Below are 19,786 nucleotides of genomic sequence, written 5' to 3'. Positions count from 1 at the left end.
TTTCAAAAGTGTGTTTACATGAGGAAGAAAGCAAACACATTTGAAGTAAACAAGTTCAAAACTCATCAGTAACATCAACAATAGATTTGTTCTTTTGATTTGTGAAAGACATGTGACTTGATCTAATTATTAACGAGTCCTGTGAATTTCCGACATCATCCTATGTTTTTGCTAATGGAGAGATGTTTGTTATCAGTTGAAACTTTGAGCAGCCTTTGACCATATAGCTTTATCTTTCTGATGAGAGGTTGGGGCAGATTTTCAGTTGCTATTGGTTGGTGAATATTTTACTTTTGTTTTGCTTTTCAAGCTGCCAATTAAACAAATGTTTATTAGTAGGTGTACGCTGTAATCGTGTGTTTGCTACACTTGGATTCCTTGAATTCATTCGATCATCCGATGAGCACAAACTATTGAAAAACTTATACGATAAACAAGGATTTTTGAAGTTTAAGAGGGAACTACTTTTTAAAAATGTATTTGTATAAAGAGGAATTTGATTTTTCTGGAGAAAGTAGCAGTGAAAGTGAAGATAACATCTTTGGAAGATCCTGGCTCTGGGTGAGTTTGTGAAGCTAATAACTAGAACAAACACACTTCAGTTAGGTTAGGATGTGGAGAAGGATCTGTGAACTTGTTTAACTTTCAAAATCTCTGGAGGTTTTATTGGCATACAGTGTTGTTCTGCACTCCAGTGTATTAATAAACCCTGAGAATTTTATAACTTTGTTTTAAAACGTTGTGACATCATTGTGTAACTTTATAGCACCAGTAAAAGATTATTCAGCCCCTCAGGCAAGTTCTACCTTTAAATCAGATCACAGCTGATCAGGAGTTCCACTCCAATTTCTTGCATTTATTCCATATCCCTTGATGCTCTTTTGCATCAGAAGTCTGAATCTGAGTATTATCAATTTTATTTGACCTAGCATGCACATTCCTTGTGGGGCAAGAGTTTTACATTTTGCAACTATTGGTATAAAAAAAGTGCTTCTTGATATTATTTCTGAATGGCTTAATTCTAATTTTAGGATTGCGTTCATTTGCTTTGCGTTCTGTCATTGGGTGAACTACTTTTTTCTGTATCGTCCTAAATTCCTTTTTATTATTTTAAACACTGCAAATAGCTCACCCCTCAAATTGCGATATTCAGAAAAATTTGCACTAAATGTGTGCAATCCAATGTCAATATTCAGCCCTTCAATTCCTGATCTAATTCTGGTGAATTTCTCTGCTCTGCCCTGCCAATCATATCTGATTTATCTCAATTCTGCATTCCTACCTTCTCCCCATATCCCTTGAATTGAGACCAAAGATCTAGCTGTCTTGCCTTTGAAAATCATCAACACTTTTGGGAATTTCAAAGATACTCAAAACTGAGCGAAAAAAAATTCTCATCATATTAGCCCTGTGTAATCATCCCTTTTGTCCTGATGATCTGCCCCGTGTCTAGATTTCTAGATGTTTGACTCAAACTGTGCTTTTTAAATATTTGAACCTTTTCTGTGTGGAAATTTCTCACTATATACATGAACAAAATTGTTGAAGCTATGGTGTTTAACCCTACATGAAGAGCTATTGTCATCTACAATGTATGGAATTTGACTAGTTTGACTTGCTGTTGCCTCCCATTGTATAATGGTACTGTTTTAATGTAAGTGTCTGTACACCAATGTAAGCAACATTCTGTTGTTTCTACAGCAAGGTTGGACTCCATTATTCTTGCAGTGATTTCACAGGCCAACCAGTTGCTGCAATCCAGATACTAGATGTAGGGTCGGGTATGTTTTGGCGCCGATCATTTGACACTGCCATTTTGGCTCTAAATTGTTTTGGCGCTCTTTACTTTGGCACCGAGTTGTTTTGGCACCTTTGTCATATTTTGAATAAATTGATAAGATTGTAATGAATAGGTTAAAAATAATGAATAAAAAGAATTAGATTTATTTCTTACAATGCAATAAAAACTAATTTCTTACAATGCTTCTAAAATAATTCAACAAATAAAGTGATTATAAATTAATGCAGCTCTTTCTACCAAAAATTAAAATTCTCTCATCTTCTTGACCACTATCGCCAATTAAAGAGTCTTCACATTGACCATTGCTCGGCACATAAAATTTGTACTCCTCACAAATCGCTAACTCTCCTGAACTAACAGGATTTGGAGGAGCAGAATTGATTTGATTTCGTTTTCTTCGTACGAGTTCTTTCATAGCGTCTGAAGTTGGAAGTGCTGCTTGAGCGGGTTACAAAATGAGCGGGTCGTTAGTCATCCTCTCTTTAACCAAATAAGACTTTTTAAAAAAATTCTGAATTGGTGCCAAAATAGCTCCGCACCAAAACAGTTTAGAGCCAAAATGGCAGGGCCAAATGATCGGCGCCAAAAGGGCAGCGCTAAATAATCCCAATCCGTTAGATGTATAGGGTAATTGTGCGTACCTATCTCTGACGTTTGGGATCAAAGGAACTTCCCCATTTATTTATTAAAGCAACTAAAACTTTTTAACCTGTTCTAAGCAAATTTTTATATTTGCAGTATCATTTTTCTTATCCTCTCACTCTTCTCTGCTCCCCCTAGTTGCTGATGACAAGTCTAGATGGGCTTGAGTTATGAGAAAGTTTAAAATACACTTAAGGTGAATGTTGACAAGTGAGTGGGGAAGATGCATGGCTGATGCAGTATAATGTAAGTAAGTGTGAAGTTGTCCACTTCAGTAGGGAAAATAGAATGGCAGTGTATTATTCAAATGGTCATGTATTGGGAAATGTTGCTGTAAAAGGGACATAGGAGAGAAATCAAACATGCAAATATATCGACAGGATGCAAGTGGTAGGTTGGTCATCCATTACAAAAGTATCAGCAATGATATGTGAAATGCCATAGTAGGCGGAGAGGGCCAAATGGCCTACTCTTGTTCCTTATTTCAGTTTTCATGATCCTTTTTGACAAGACCCAAGTGGTCTAAAGTTTTTATTCTAAGATATCTGCATTGCACATTTTTTCACTTTTTTTGTAAGTTTCATCTTTCAAATTCAGTTATTTTCCAGAGTGAAAATTCTGGTTGATCGGTACATCAAGGAATTTCTTTGGTCATCTGTACATGGTATATGTCTTCAAATTGTAGATGAATGTAAAGATTTGGTGTTTTTATTAACTGTCAGTAGCACGCTTTCCATTATCAGAATCTGAACTTTGAATTCACCAATGTTCTCCTTGACTGTTTGATGTCAAACATCACATGACAGAATAGAGATGTTTCTTATTGGTGCGTAAGCACAACCCTGCTGGCTCAAGTAAAGAGGAGGAATGAAATGTACATTAAAGCAAGGTGTAGTTAAAAAGGGCAAGGCAAACAGTGTAGTCAAAATCAGTGACTGCTGCTGGATTTTGTTTTTGGAATATAATTGATTATGATTAATAGCCTTAAGAACTAGAATTTCATATACTTTTATGGTTTTACTGTGTAATCTTGTGGCAATTTAAATTGGATAGCTAGCAGTTTTGGAGGTGAATTTAAATTAAATAGTGTTGACCTACTTTCAAAAATTGATCCAGGCAGTTCAAGTAAAAATTATAGTGTCTAATGATGAGATTGCTGTAGAATAATAGGTTTGGTGTCATGAGTATTTATGAACTTTCATTTTTGTTTTGGACAAACTGAGCATTGCAGTAGTCAATTGTGTCTGACAGTGGACTAGATTTTGCTGTAGAAATGAGGCGATTGGCATTTTATTATTGAGTGGTGAAGTGCTAACTCCTGGTGACAGCACGTAAATCATCACATGACCAAATCAGAATGTTGATGTTTAAGCTGTCTTGCTTTTTCAGAAGCTGTATAACAATGGCATCTTAGACTCTGTATATTGAAACATGTGAATGGTATGAAGATGCAGTACTTGTGTTAGACACCCACTAAATGGCCAGAAAAAGTTCATTTGTTCAAAAGGGCACATTTAGATGGGAGAGTGAATTGTGAGGAGAATGGAGAGATGATTGTATGATTTGCACAAGTTATGTGAATGGGCAGATACGTGACAGACAAAGTATGATCTAAGATTATCCATGTTAGTAGCAAAAACAGGAAGGCAGATTTGTTGTCTGGATGGTGATAGATTGGGAAAGGGCAAGGTGCGATAAGACCTGGATGTCCTCATACACCAGTCACTGAATGTAAGCATACAGGTGCAATAATGAAGAAGGTAAATGGTATGTCATCCTTCTTTGGTACTGAAAGTTTGCTTCTACCAGTATTGTCTCATTCTTTCAGATCATCATTGTTGTGAGAGATTTAGAAATATGAATTATCACTTCCCTATTTTTTTCTCTTGCTTCTGCCTCAATCCCAGATTTGACAATAAGTAAATTTTCCACCAGCTAAGTCCAAGTTTAGACTCTGATTAATTGTTGATAGTTCTTCTATCTGAAGATATGAACAGTTTCTTGTTTCTGTTTAAAGAAGTTCCAGAGCCCCTACCGAGGGTGCTTCATTGGAAAGGCATTCTAGTCACATTAAGTGCCAATCAAAAAAACTGTCAAATTTATGGACAAACGTGATGACCAATTCTTGCTATTTGCTCTCAGTGGAAATAAACAAAATCCGTCCTAATTCTATACTGCTTGAATTTAATTGGTGTAGCTTGAAGACAAAAACATAGAATGACATTGCACCATAATTAAACCTAAACTTTTAAAACTAAACTACAAGCTTTAGTTGAATCCTTTATAAACTGACTCCCTTTTATAAAAAAGCGCAGTCACTTCACGTTAACACTCCTTTACAGTTGCTGAAATGCATACTTTGGTACTAATAAGGAATGTGAAAATGAAACTAAACACATTTATCAACACTTTTTTTTTATATTCTCCTTTCTTTGAACTTCATATGGTTTTGCTTCACAATGTCATTTATCCACGCTATTCTGTGATGTTGCAGAACAAATATTTAAAATGTTAATGGGATCTGTGCATTAGTTGGTCGGCCATGTTTATTGCCATTCCATAACTGATCTTGGAAAAAAGTGGTGGTTGTGATGCTGCCTTGAGTTCGTTGAATCCTTTTGAGGTCTGTGCACAGTGCTGCTTTGAAGGGATTCCAGGGCTTTGACCAAATGACAATGGAGGAATGGTGATATAGTTCCAATTAAGTTTGGGTAATGTGAGTTCAAAGTATGATGTTCTTGAGCATCTGCTCCTTTTTTGTCTTTTGTAGGCAGCAGGGGTCACTTTTTTGGATGATGTGAAAAGAGCCTTGGTGAGAAGCTGGGTGCATCTTGGTGTACACTGCTACTATTACACTGATGATGTTCCCTGCTGACAAGCATGTCATAGACTTATCAGCAAATGTGAGAGAGCACCATGATGTGATTGGAGGAGCAACTTCTCACATATATAGAAACAAATTGAAGGAAATTGTAATGACCTTTCCCCAACAGTCATTTCTGTGACAAAACTTTCCGGGATAATTTTAGGGATTTTAGGGTCAGCTCTGTTCAGAACTCCCATGTACTTCAAACATGAGTGGAGAGTCTGTAATTCATTTTTTTTGGTGCCTCCACAGCAATCTGTCAGCCAATTAGCATTTTTTTTTGTCTTGTAATACAATCGTGATCGTTTTAAATTTGGCATTCTTATACCTGTCCTGATCTGTGTAAGACAAGTTTCAGCAATATGTCTCTCTTCAGTATTATCTATTTATCTTGTTTAAAATTTATGTGAAGAAGTCTGAATCTTTGTGATTCTCTCTTACAAGATAGTTTCACCTGTGTGTGTGTGTGCACATATGTACTTTTGATTTTTCAGAGAAACTGGAATTTAAGCCAACCAGTCGTTTCATTTAACCAGATTGTTTCTAATAATGCAAGTGTTAGAAAACAGCAGTGTTCATTCAGTTTTGTAAAAAGCTGCAGTTTATTTTTAATTTAATTCAAAAGCTTCTGCTTCGTAAAGTTTCTTGGTTATGGTGCTGACATGCCTTTTTAAGAGTCAGTGCTGAATTCTCTTGATTTCATCAGTCTAAATGTATGCTGTGTTTAGTTATGATACGAATTGTCTGATTTAAAATATTTGGCTTGGCTTGTCTCTTTGTGTTGAGCTATGAGTAGAATGGGATGTATATTGATCAAAAATTACAGGGAATTGTACTGCTGAGAATTTGTCTGTCTTAAACAGAAGAAAATTGTTTAGGCTATTATGTTGACAACTGGCTCATTACTCCAGATTAGTGGGATGTTAATGATTATTTCCTCAGTGCCTTTTATCAATGATTCTTCAGTTCCATTGTTGAATTTGGCTGTTTCTCAAGGAAAAATATCTCTGACGTTTGCAATGTATCATTATTTCTAAACCATTTGTTTCTATATCTTAGGTATGTGATTATGTTACAATGAATTGTAACAAAATCTTCATGAAAAGCAAAAGCTAATTTGTTTTCTCATTGCATCTAATTATTTTATTTTAATGCTGTTAGCCAAGCAATGACAGCATTTGTAAATGTCTCTTGACAATTTTTATTGATATCGCAACTAAAGAGGAATTTTAATAAAGTAAGTCAAAATTGTGGGTGAGTGTAGTTTTGGGACTGTAAGTCTTATTTAAATTATTAATTTTCTAAAATAGGAATTGTTTTCTTTTGAATATTACTACAAATACAGAACCAAACAATCCAAACTTTTTTAAAAAAACAAACCTGCTAATTACATAAATAACTAAGGCGTAGTAGTAGTAGTAGTAGTAGTAGTAGTAACCATAACACATCAGCAATACAGGAGTCTAGGAGTGAGGGGGGAAATATATAAAAGAGACCTAAGGGGAAACTTTTTCACGCACAGGGTGATACATGTATGGAATGAGCGTCCAGAGGATGTGGTGAAGGCTGGTACAATTGCAACATTTTAAGAGGCATTTGGATGGGTATATGAATAAGAAGGTTTTGGAGGGATATGGGCCGGGTGCTGGCAGGTGGGACTAGATTGGGTTGGGATATCTGGTCAACGTGGATGGGCTGGACCGAAGGGTCTGTTTCCATGCTGTATCTCTATGACTCTATTAGCCCTCGATCATCAAGTACATAAGTTTATACATATGAATACGTTCATAGTTCCTCTCCTCTGAATACCAGGTTCATTACATAGAATTGCCATGGCTATATAAAGGCTCTTATTAGTATGGTGAAAGGATTTGTACCCAGGTAGTCCCAAAAGGGCTGCTATGTCTTCTAAAAGTTCAGTTTTATGGTGCACCATACATCTAAGAAAATCCAAGAGGATGTGCTCCATGGCTAGCTTAAGCCAGCCCAGAGGGATTTTCTGCCAGCCACCCTAATAGAATGTTCTTTCTAGCACAAAAAGTAGGGATACTGAGAAGCCTTTTTTTTGTGCATCTAATGAAAGTGAATTACCAAAGCCAAGAAGAGGAGATACCGGTCCATCTCCACCTCCTTCCCCAAGGCCTTCTCTATTTCACTGACCAAGGTGTTCCAGTATGACCGCAGTCTATGGCAGGACCAAAGACGATGAGTAACCGTGCCCATGCTTACTTTACATTAAGACATATTGGAAATGCTGTCCCTTTAAATTTAGCAAGGTGGTCTGGGACCAGATGGACCCTGTGAAGAATATTCAATTGCAAATTGGAAATCAAGACTTCCTTGCATTTTCCCAGATATCCTCCCATATTTAAGAAGAGATCTCCATGTCCAACTCCCTCTTCTACACCTTACAGAGCCGTTCTGTCTAGTCCAAAGGACCCTCTCCCAATAAGTGATAAGTATTGCTAACAGATAATGTATCCTCAGCACTCAACGCCCTCCTCTCCATGCCAGACCTATAAGACTCGGTTAGAAATGTGATCTGCTTTTGTGAAGTTTCTGATTTGAAAGAAACAAGAGTTCCCCACTGGTCAATTCATATTTCTGAGCCAACTGGTTAGAGGACATCAATATGTCCCCTTTTGAATATATCACCCAGGCAACACATGCCACTAGCTGCTCATAGTTTGAATCCAGAGTCCATCATCCCTGGCTAAAAGCCTGGCATACCAATTATGGATGTCAAAAATGATGTTATGGCAAAATTGCCCTCATTCTGATGCATTGCCCTCCGCCTTGGCAGTATTGATGATTATTGGGCTATGGCAATATTCCTTAACTGTTCTCATTTTGTCCAAGAACAGCAGGCTAATAAGGGGACATCCTTGGCTGAAATGTTTCGATGTCCAACAAAAGTGAGTGAGGATCCCCCGGGCCCAATTGTTCACATAAGATGGCAACGAACTTAACTGATAGGTTTTGATTTCTGGGAGGCCCACTCCTCCCAGTCTGTAAGGTAACTGCAATTTAGTCAATTTAATTAGTGGGCTGCTTGTGATACCAGGTAAAAGAACTAAACCAGCTGTTCAGTCTTCTAAATATTTGCTTAGTGAAAAGCAGAGGAAGCATTCACATTGAATACAACAGGCAGGACAGAATCTGACCTAACCAAGAAATCGGAAATGTCTCCCATCTACAAAGGTCCTGCCGAATAAATGGACAAAATAGGCTTGAAATAGGTATATTTATTACTCCCATTTTTGATTAGCTAAGTGTGAGAAAGCTTTCCTGTGACCATCTAAAAGGGAACCGAGATCCGCCATCCGGATCAGGCACTCCACGAGACCATTCATGGGAATGGACTCTGAGTTCGCAAAATTAACCTTATAAGCTGAGAAGCCACCAAATAGATTGATGCAATTTATCAGATGTGACACTGAGACTGTTGGGTTTGTTAAGAAGACAAGAATGTCATCCATGTACAGTGCAATCTTATATGACTTCAACCCCACTTCTGGAGCGGTTATATTGGGATTCCTGCATATTGTCTCTGCCAGTGGTTTGGTCACCAATGTGAAAAGCCATGGTGACAAGGGACAGCCCTGTCGACCCCCCCCCCCCCTTTACAAATATTAAAATTGCTTGATGGTACACCATTGAGGACCGCGGCAAGTGAATCACTATACAAAACCTCCACCCACTTGCTGAAGGTCTCTCCCAGGCCAAACTGCTTCAGAGTGTGAAAAAGGTATGCCAACTCAACCCTGTCAAATGCCTTTTCTGCGTCTAAGGAGATCACCAATCCCTGTACCAATCGCTGTTGACATACTTGGATCACGTAAAGTAATCTCCTGACATTATCCGTCAATCTGCAACACTTTATGAACCCCGACTGGTCCTCCTTAATGATGGAGGGTGGTACAGGTTCTAACCTTAATGCCAGTGTCTGATTTTGATGTCAACATGTAATAGTGACATGGGTCTATAGAAAGCACAGTCTTCTGGGGCCTTCCCTTTTTTATGAGAGAGATATTCTCCTCTCTTTGAGATGGTGGGTGGAGGCCACAACTGAGAGTCAAAATATTGGCCTTGACAATATACTTGAATTCCTTAGAACTCGCTGGGGAGCCCTTCAGAGTCCTGCGTCCTTCCATTCTGGGGTTGCCTCATGGCCTCCTGCACCTCTTGCTCTGATAGTGGGGCATTGAGGAGAGACTCTTGTTCAGATTCAGGTCACTTCTGGAAGATCCAAATTTTTAAGAGTCCGTCCTAACCCGCCCACTCTCTCAGCTTTCAGATTGGTATGACTCAGAGTAAAATTTCCAGAATGCTGGAATCCTATTAGACTCATTGGTCGAATTTCCATTGTCCCCTCTGATCGAGGTAATGGCCTGGAGTGTGGGGGGTGGGGGGGGGGGGGTGCATATATTTTTTCCCCAGCAAGATATGCTAAGTACTTATCCCCATGCTCAAACAGCCTTTGATTTGCAAATGTAAGCTACCTCTTGGCTGTCTGCATGAACATGGAGTTTGGCATAGAGAAGCACCATGATCCTCTGCAGTTTAACCAGTGACAGCCTGTCAAAATGTCTCTTCAGTTACTTTCAGATGCATCTTGAGCAAGCATTGCTGATCAATGTTGCATCTTACTGGCTGAATAGGAAATAACCAACCCTCTTGCATAGGCTTTAGCTGTTTCCCAAAGGATGGATGGGCTACTGGCTGAGCCTGAATTAATATCTTAAAAAAAAAGCCTTGAACGCAGCAAAAAAGAATTTAATAAACTTGCTATCCTTGAGAATGAAGTGATCCAGTTACAGTGCCTCTAATCAACCATCGTATCCTTACTCTTAACCATTAAACACACTGGGGTGTGATCGGAAATAGTCATTTTGCCAATTGTATAGGACGCTGCTGAGCCCAGAATGTGCTGCGAGGGTCAGGAAAAGACCCGTATAACATTTATGTGGGTTCAAAAAGAACGTGAAGTCCTTGCCAGTAGGATGAAGGTGCCTCCAAACATCTACCAACCCCAATTAAGCATTCAGATCCCTGAATTGTTTAGATAGCAAATAGGATATCGGCAGGCATTTGAGCAATCTGTCGACTGTGGGGTCTATGAGACAATTGAAATCCCCTCCTATTGATGATATATTGAGATGCAAGGTTAACCAGTCTAGAAAGTCTGTCTGACAAGAATGTAAGGGGGTGAGCCGGGGGACAATAAACATTGAAGATCCCGTATTCTTCCCTATCTATCAAAGCTTGAAGGATTACAAATCTCCCGTGTGTGTCTTTGATGCACTCTAACAACTTAAATGGGAGATTTTTTTCTAACTAAAAATGGCCACCCCTCTACTCATATCGAAAGCTGAAATATAAACCTGGTCATACCCCCCGCTATATCATCCACGTGTGTTTTTTGTAAAAAGGCAACATCCACCCCCTCAACCTTTTTAAAGCTGGAAAGTACCTTCTTTCTCTTGACAGGTGAATGACTCCTCTTAACATTCCAAGTGCACTTTAAACGCATCCTGAACCATAAATCTTCTATAGTACAATTTAGACTCCATAGAGGAAGAACCCGAGCTACATATCATTGAGCTTTAATGCAAAATAATCCACAAAATCCAAAAGCTACAAAGACTAAAATAACTACAGCCAACAAATCTGCAAAAGTTGCAAAAAATATGTACAGCAAAAACAGAAAAACAATAATTGCCAAAGGTACTGATTGGGGGGTAAATTCCTCCATTCAAAGGGAGTACCTACACATCCTACGACCCTGTTAACAATCCCAACTGCCCTCTCAACTCTTACCCTCTTGGGTCGCACTATGTACGCTGACCACTCGGTAGAGAAAAAAAAACCCAAAAGCAAGGTTAGTGCTATCAGCAAGTAAGCTAAAAATAAATATGTCACCCATCCTTTAACATAACTTAGAGATTAAAGATAAATACTCTATCCAACCTGGACATCGTTTCATGCAAGTTATTACTGGAAAGGAGACTCTAAGTCCTTTCTAAAGTAGAGCAAATCTGAACTGCTCTGTCCTCTTCACCTATTCGGCCGTTCGACTTTAGTCAACGTGTCCACAAAGTTCTTTGCTTTCTCTGGCGAGTCGAACAAATGTATGGATCCATTATGATTGATCCGAATATCCCAAGTGCGCTCCATTCCTCTTGACTCTATCCTAGTACTTCCTTTTCTGGACTACCTGCCACCAAGAATCTTGGGGGAACAAAAACATGACCCTGGACCCGCCACATGCCAACTCCCTTGAATCCTTCTGCTGGGCTCTAGAGGCTTCCATGACACTCTGCTTGTCTTTATAATGATGAAACTTCACCAGTGCAGGGCATGGGTGCTGATCCGCATGACTTTGTGCTGCAATCCAGTGGGCTGTTTCAATTGTTACTGAAAATGTGTTGCTGGAAAAGCGCAGCAGGTCAGGCAGCATCCAAGGAACAGGAGATTCGACGTTTCGGGCATAAGCCCTTCTTCAGGAAGATTCCTGAAGAAGGGCTTATGCCCGAAATGTCGAATCTCCTGTTCCTTGGATGCTGCCTGACCTGCTGCGCTTTTCCAGCAACACATTTTCAGCTCTGATCTCTAGCATCTGCAGACCTCACTTTCTCCTCTTTCAATTGTTAGCCTTCCCTTCTCAACCTCCAAACCAAGGAACCTGGGAACCACTTCTCTAAGAACTGCACTGGTGCTCACCTTCCTTCCCCTCTGGTATGCCAACAACATACTAAAGTCATGTTCTAAAGTCATGTTCCAACAAATGACAAGAAAGTAAACAATAAACCAATTACAGGAGGGAATTGAACTAGCATAGCAAGTAGGACATTATTAGTTATAAATCAAAAACAATATCAAAGTCTCCCAAATCCCAATTACAGCTACTCCTATTATACTATTGTCTTTTTGCTGAGAGATCTCTGCAGTAGCATGTTAATAGAGTAGCTAAGGCAACATTTGGGACACTTGTCTTTATTAGTCGAAGCATAAGTTAAGGGGACCAGATGTTACATTGGAACTGTATAATAAGCTGGAGTACTGTGCACACTTTGGTCTCTGCACTGTACAAAGGATGAGATTGTGCTGGGGAGGGATGTGTCTGTATGCAAACAGAGACTGAGTCAAGGAAGTTACCTGGGATAGAGCACCTTCTTTACTAAGAGAGGCTAGATCAGCTAGGTTATTTTCTATGGAGAGAAAAGGTTGAGGACAGACCTGATAGAATGTGTATAAGATTTTGAGGGGCATGGGCAGGCTGAACAGAAAGCAGTGTAGCTGAAAGGTCAATAACAAAGGAGGCATAATATTAAAAAGGTCAAAGGCAGGAGGTTTAGATGGGATTTGAGGGTAAACCTTTTCATCCAGAGTGTGGTGGAGGTCTGAAATGACTGGGAGAGTAGTTGAGCAAGGTAACCTATCAACATTTAAAACCAACTTGGATGAGCACTTGAAGTGTCATAATATTCAAAGCTATGGGGCTAGGGTTAGAAGGTGGGACTAGTTTAAACTTGGTGTAGCTTTGACAGAACTGACTTGATAAGAGGAAAGACCTTTTCCGTACTGTACAATTCTATGACCCTATGACAAAGAACAACCATTCCCAGCGCTCGGGGGAAATCAAAGAACACTTGCAGAGCATGGACAGCTCTGTTCATTTTTAAAAAAAGGATAATTGCCTGTACAAGAAATCATGCAATGAATACAAGATGTAACAAGAAAAAATGATTATAACAGAATGCAAAAATTAAAACTGTGCATCGCCATGTTGACTTTGTATCAGATAGATACCTTGGTGAAATCTGTCATAAAATTGGCTTACTCTTGTAAAATGAAGTCTGTTTTAGCTGAACCCAAATTCATAGTGACTGTTTAAGCCCCAATGACAGTCCTGCAAATAGGAAAAAAAATTCTTAATTATAGTTGAAAGCACTATTAGCAATTACTAATTAATCTTCATTATCATGGAAAAGCCTATATAGTTTTCAGAGACAACAGAGAATATCAATATCAGATGGAAACACTTCTTATCTGTTGACTAACTTAGTGTTGCTGCTATTACATTACCACTTTTTTGAGGACGTGTTTAAAAGCTTTTGGACAGTGGTTTATTTGAAGAGGTAAAAACAATGACTGCAGATGCTGGAAAGCAGATTCTGGATTAGTGCTGGAAGAGCACAGCAGTTCAGGCAGCATCCAAGGAGCAGCAAAATCGACGTTTCGGGCAAAAGCCCTTCATATGGAATAAAGGCAGAGCCTGAAGCGTGGAGAGATAAGCTAGAGGAGCATGGGGGTGGGAAGAAAGTAGCATGGAGTACAATAGGTGAGTGGGGGAGGGGACGAAGGTGATAGGTCAGGGAGGAGAGGGCAGAGTGGATAGGTGGAAAAGGAGATAGGCAGGTAGGACAAGTCCGGACAAGTCATGGGGACAGTGCTTAGCTGGAAGTTTGAAACTAGGGTGAGGTAGGGGAAGGAGAAATGAGGAAATTGTTGAAATCCACATTGATGTCCTGGGGTTGAAGTGTTCCAAGGCGGAAGATGAGGTGTTCTTCCTCCAAGCGTCTGGTGGTGAGGGAGCAGCGGTGAAGGAGGCCCAGGACCTCCATGTCCTCAGCAGAGTGGGAGGGGGAGTTGAAATGTTGGGCCACAGGGCGGCGTGGTTGATTGGTATGGGTGTCCCGGAGATGTTCCCTAAAGTGCTCTGCTAGGAGGCGTCCGATCTCCCCAGTGTAGAGGAGACCGCATAGGAAGCAACAGATACAATAAATGATATTAGTGGATGTGCAGGTAAAACTTTGGATGTGGAAGGCTCCTTTAGGGCCTTGGTTAGAGGTGAGAGAGGAGGTGTGGGCGCAGGTTTTACAGTTCCTGCGGTGGCAGGGGAAGGTGTCAGGATGGGAGGGTGGGTTGTAGGGGGGCGTGGACCTGACCAGGTAGTCACAGACGGAACGGTCTTTGCGGAAGGCAGAAAGGGGTGGGGAGGGAAATATATCCCTGGTGGTGGGATCTTTTTGGAGGTGGCGGAAATGTCAGCAAATGATTTTGTTTATGCGAAGGTTGGTAAGGTGGAAGGGGTGTTTTGTTCTTGTTACGGTTGGAGGGGTGGGTCTGAGGGCGGTGGTGAGGGATGTGGACAAGATGCGTTGGAGGGCATCTTTAACCACGTGGGAAGGGAAATTGCGGTCTCTAAAGAAGGAGGCCATCTGGTGTGTTCTGTGGTGGAACTGGTCCTCCTGGGAGCATACGGCAGAGGAATTGGGAATAAGGGATGGCATTTTTGCAAGAGGTAGAGTGGGAAAGAGGTGTAATCCAGGTAGCTGTGGGAGTCGGTGGGTTTGTAAAAAATGTCAGTGTCATGTCGGTCGTCATTAATGGAGATGGAAGGGTCCAGGAAGGGGAGGGAGGTGTCAGAGATGGTCCAGGTAAATTTAAGGTCAGCGTGGAATGTTTTGATGAAGTTGATGAATTGCTCAACCTCCTCGTGGGAGCATGGGGTGGTGCCAATGCAGCGGAGGAAGAGGTGGGGAGTGGTGCCAGTGTAATTACTGAAGATCAACTGCTCTACGTAGCCAACAAAGAGACTGGCATAGCTGGGACCCATATGTGTGCCCATGGCTACCCCTTTGGTCTGGAGGAAGTGAGAGGATTCAAAGGAGAAATTATTAAGGGTGAGGACCAGTTCGGCCAAACGAATGAGTGACGGTGGAAGGGTACTGTTAGGGACATCTGGAGAGGAAAGAACGGAGGGCTTGGAGGCCCTGGTCATGCCGGATGGAGATGTAGAGGGATTGGATATCCATGGTGAAGATGAGGCATTGGGGACTGGGAAAATGGAAGCCTTGGAGGAGATGGAGGGCGTGGGTGGTGTCTCGAACATATGTGGGGTGTTCCTGGACTAGAGGAGGGATAGGACAGTGTCGAGGTAGGTAGAGATGAGTTCAGTGTGGTGGGAGAATGCTGAGACAATGGGTCGGCCAGGGTGGTCAGGTTTGTGGATCTTGGGAAGGAGGTAGAACTGGGCAGTGTGGGGTTCCCGGACTATAAGGTTGGAAGCTGTGGGTGGAAGATCTCCTGAGGTGATGAGGTTTTGTATGGTCTGGGAGATGATGGCTTGGTGATGGGGGGGATGGGGTCATGGTCGAGGGGGCACGTAGGAAGAGATGTCCTCGAGTTGGCATTTGGCTTCAGCGGTGTAGAGGTCAGTGCGCCAGACTACCACTTAGCCCCCTTTATCCACTTCCCACCCTACCTCTTGCAAAAATGGCATCCCGTATTCCTTCCCAATAAACAGACAAGTTCTTTTCCTGGGGTGGGCAGTCCGGCAGTAGAAGGCACAGGTTTAGGGTGAGAGGGGAAAGTTATAAAAGGGACCTAAGGGGCAACTTTTTCAAAGGTTGGTGTTTGTATGGAATGAGCTGCCAGAGGAAGTAGTGGAGGCTAGTACAATTGCAAAAAGGCATCTGGGTGGGTATATGCATTGGAAGACTTTAGACTGATATGGGCCAAGTGCTGGCAAATGGGTCTAGGTTAGGTTAGCATAACTGGTGGGCGTGGACAAGCTGGACCAAAAGGTTTGTTTCTGTGCTGTACATCTGACTCTGATGGAAAAAGTTGAAGTTATCCATTTGGGTATCACTTACTGACTTCATAATGAAAGACTGCTTGTTTTTTGTTTAAGATTGTTATTTTTAAAAAAAACTGCGCAAATTGTTTAGTCCATGCTTTCCGTAGAAAGGTTTAAACAGATAATTTCATGTCATTTACAAGCGATTGAAAACATGTTTGCTCTCAGGTACTTTGCTTTGTCCACTTAATTGGACTGTAAACTGTAATGTCAATCAATGAAATTCAAATCCTCATTGCAAAACTGATCAAATTACAGTTAGATCGATTGTTCATTAATAAAAGTGAATTGGTTGAAATAAAATGCCTTTAATGATCTTACAATATGCTCAAGATTTAATAATAAAATACTTAAACTTCAAATTATTCAAAAATGTTCATTTGACTATAAGGATGTTTGTGCAATGTTATTAATTTTTTTTAATTTTTCCAGTCCCAAACCATGAACTATGTTGGACAGTTACTGGTAACAGTTAAGGAATTGTACAAAGGATTGAATCCTGCAACACTCTCTGGATGCATTGATGTGATTGTAGTCCAACAACAGGATGGCACTTACCAGTGCTCACCATTTCATGTTCGATTTGGAAAGTTGGGGGTACTTCGATCGAAGGAAAATGTGGTAAGCTTCTAATTATAATTCGATTTTAAAAAGATATTGCAAACAAGGGTTGAATGAACTTGAGTCATCTTGATTTTATAATATCTGATTTGGTCTACCATAACACTGCAATTCTGTTTAATCCCAGAATAGAATTCTGTTTTAGAATTACAAACCCCATAAGAAAATGTAATATGTTTGCTTTTTATATTGCCTGTTTAATAGTTAGCTATAATTTTAAAAGCTGAAACTTTCCAAGGCTTATCCTTTGCATTGAAATTAGAGGTGCTAAAAGAATAACCTTTGAAAATAGTATGCAAAACAAAGATGAAATATTTGACAATCAAAATCTTCTAGTGTTAGGTAATTTCGCTCCACTCGGCCATAGTAGAAGAGCACTATAACTGGCAAAGGAAACAAATTGACCGATGGTCCTACTACTAAAGTCTTTCACTAAGCAGTCAGATGCTCTAAACATATAAATGCCATGTTTGATAGAATGAAAGCTAGTATAAAGTATTTGTGCACAAATTGATTAAAAGTCCAAGATTAATCTGGTAATCTCCCTGCATGCCTTTGGGGTAGGCTTTCCAATCGTTGAGAAACTTTTTTAACCCTAGAATCACTAGAAAGCAATCACTGAACAAGCATTTTTATTTTTCTGTTTTAAATAATACAGTAAAGTTGAAAGAAAATCGGTGAAGGTTTGAGTTAAAAAGAGAGGCTGGGTAGGTGCTATAACATTTGAGGGGTATAAATAGGGTTAATGGGAGGTGACTGTTTCATTGGATGGGGAATTAAGACTAGAGGGCACATTTTTTAAGGTGATTTGGGAGAGATTTTAAAAAGGACGAGAGCAGATTTTGTGCATACGGTGGACTGCGTGTGGAATAAACTCTGTGCATAAGTGATGGATGTGGGCACAATAACAGTGTTTAAAGACATTCTGGTAAGTACATGAATAGGAAAAATTGGAGGGATATGGGCCAAGATGAGGCAGGTGGGACTAGTTTCATTTTGGGGTATGTTTGGCATGGACTAGTTAGACCGAAGGGTCTGTTTGTTGCTGTATACCTCTGAATTGAAGTAAAAATAAGCAGAAACAAATTGAACTAAAGATTTTGATATATTTTAGGAATAAGAATTTGGCATTAACAATTACTCTGTTATTCTCTTAGTCCTGATTGCAAACTAATGAACTACTCCAATTAATTATTAAAAAGAAATTGTATGAATAAGAATGATTGATTGCTAATTATGCAAATATTCTTGCATTAAGAACATAGTTTTGCAATTGGATGACACTATATTTGTTTTTGTTTCGCATATTACGTAAGCATTGGCCTGTCCGGAGATTTGGTGAAGTTAATATGCAGACCTTTCCTGAATTGAAATCTATTGTGTTCTGTACTCAAAGAATACTGTAAACTAAATGTGTTCTTCCCCTCTCAAATTATTAAAACTCAACTTGATCTGGCAAATTGACTCATGGTTATTCCATGTTAATGAATATTGCATTTTCAGTGTTTGTAGTTGCCAAATGGTTTAATTGGTAACTTTATTTTGTTATTACCAAATACTGATGAGTGAACTTAGAACATAGAACATAGCTCAGAACAGGCCCTTCAACCCACGATGTTGTGCCGACCATTGATCCTCATGTATGCACCCTCAAATTTCTGTGCCCATATTCATGTCCAGTCTCTTAACTATCCCCAATGACCTTACTTCCACAACTGCATTCCATGCGCTTTCAACTCTCTGTATAAAGAACCCACCTCTGACATCCCCTCTATACTTTCCTCCAATCAGCTTAAAACTATGGCCCCTCGTGTTTGCCACTTCTGCCCTGGGAAGTAGTCTCTGGCTATCGACTCTCATCTTGTATACCTCAAGTAGGTCCCCTCTGCTCCTCCTTTTCTCTAAGTCCAAGCTCAGTCAACCTCTCTTCATAAGATAAGCCTTCCAGTCCAGGCAGCATCCTGGTAAACCTCCTGTGAATCCTCTCCAAAGCATCCACGCCCTTCCTATAATAGGGCAACCAGAATTGGAAGCAGTATTCCAAGTGCGGTCTAACCAAAGTTTTATAGAGCTGCAACAAGATCTCACGACTCTTAAACTCAATCCCCCTGTTAATGAAAGTCAAAACACCATATGCTTTCTTAACAACCCTGTCCACTTGGGTGGCCATTTTAAGGGATCTACGTACTTGTACACCAAGATCCCTCTCCCTCCACACTGCCAAGAATCCTATCCTTAATCCTGTACTCAGTTTTCAAATTTGACCTTCCAAAATGCATCACCTCGCATTTATCCAGGTTGAACTCCATCTGCCACCTCTCAGCCCATCTCTGCATCCTGTCAGTGTCCCGCTGCAGCCTACAACAGCCCTCTCCTGTCAACGACACCTCCAACCTTTGTGTCGCTTGCAGACTTGCTGACCATTCCTTCAATCCCCTCATCTAAATCATTAATAAAGATTACGAACAGTAGAGGCTCAAGGACAGAGCCCTGTGGAACACCACTCACCATGGACTTCCAGGCAGAATAATTTCTTTCTCTTACCACTCGCTGTCTTCTGTTGGCCAGCCAATTCTGTATCCAGACAGCTAAATTCCCCTGTATCCCATTCCTCCTGACCTTCTGAATGAGCTTGCCATGGGGAACCATATCAAATGCCTTGCTGAAGTTCATATACACCACATCCACAGATCGATCCTCATCAACTTTTCAATCACATCCTCAAAGAACTCGATAAGGTTTGTGAGGCATGACCTGCCCCTCACAAAGCCGTGTTGACAGCATTTAATCAAGCCATGCTCTTCCAGATGGTCATAAATCCTATCCCTCAGAATCCTTTCTAACACCTTGCAGACAACAGACGTGAGACTCGTCTGTAATTGCTGGGGATTTCCCTATTTCCTTTCTTGAAGAGAGGAATTACATTTGCCTTTCTCCAGTCCTCAGGTACGACTCCAGTGGAGAGCGAGGATGCAAAGATCTTCGCAAGTGGCGAAGCAATTGCATTTCTCGTTTCCCAAATCAGCCGAGGACAAATCTGGTCCGGACCTGGCGACTTGTCAATCTTAATGTTTGACAAAATTTTCAGCACATCAGCTTCCTCTATCTCTATCCATTCCAGCATGCACACCTGCTCTTCAAAGGTTTCATTCACTACAAAGTTTGTTTCTTAATTGATAAATGTTGGTAACGTTTCAAAAATTAAAGGATT

General features: G+C 40.4%; 1 protein-coding gene across 1 annotated transcript in view; it reads left to right on the top strand.

The window, feature by feature from the left end:
• Positions 1-19,786, top strand: part of lpin2 (lipin 2) — a 116,676-nt gene that overhangs the window by 14,667 nt on the left and 82,223 nt on the right. The window contains exon 2 of the mRNA XM_060823606.1: positions 16,387-16,575. Within this exon, the coding sequence (XP_060679589.1) occupies positions 16,396-16,575 (180 nt within the window). The 5' untranslated portion in view covers positions 16,387-16,395. The remainder of the gene's footprint in view (positions 1-16,386; positions 16,576-19,786) is intronic.

The sequence above is a fragment of the Hemiscyllium ocellatum genome, chromosome 4 (assembly GCF_020745735.1).
Source record: "Hemiscyllium ocellatum isolate sHemOce1 chromosome 4, sHemOce1.pat.X.cur, whole genome shotgun sequence".
NCBI lineage: Eukaryota > Metazoa > Chordata > Chondrichthyes > Orectolobiformes > Hemiscylliidae > Hemiscyllium > Hemiscyllium ocellatum.
The sequence above is the reverse complement of the archived record's forward strand: the minus strand, read 5'-3'. Positions and strand labels throughout refer to the sequence as shown.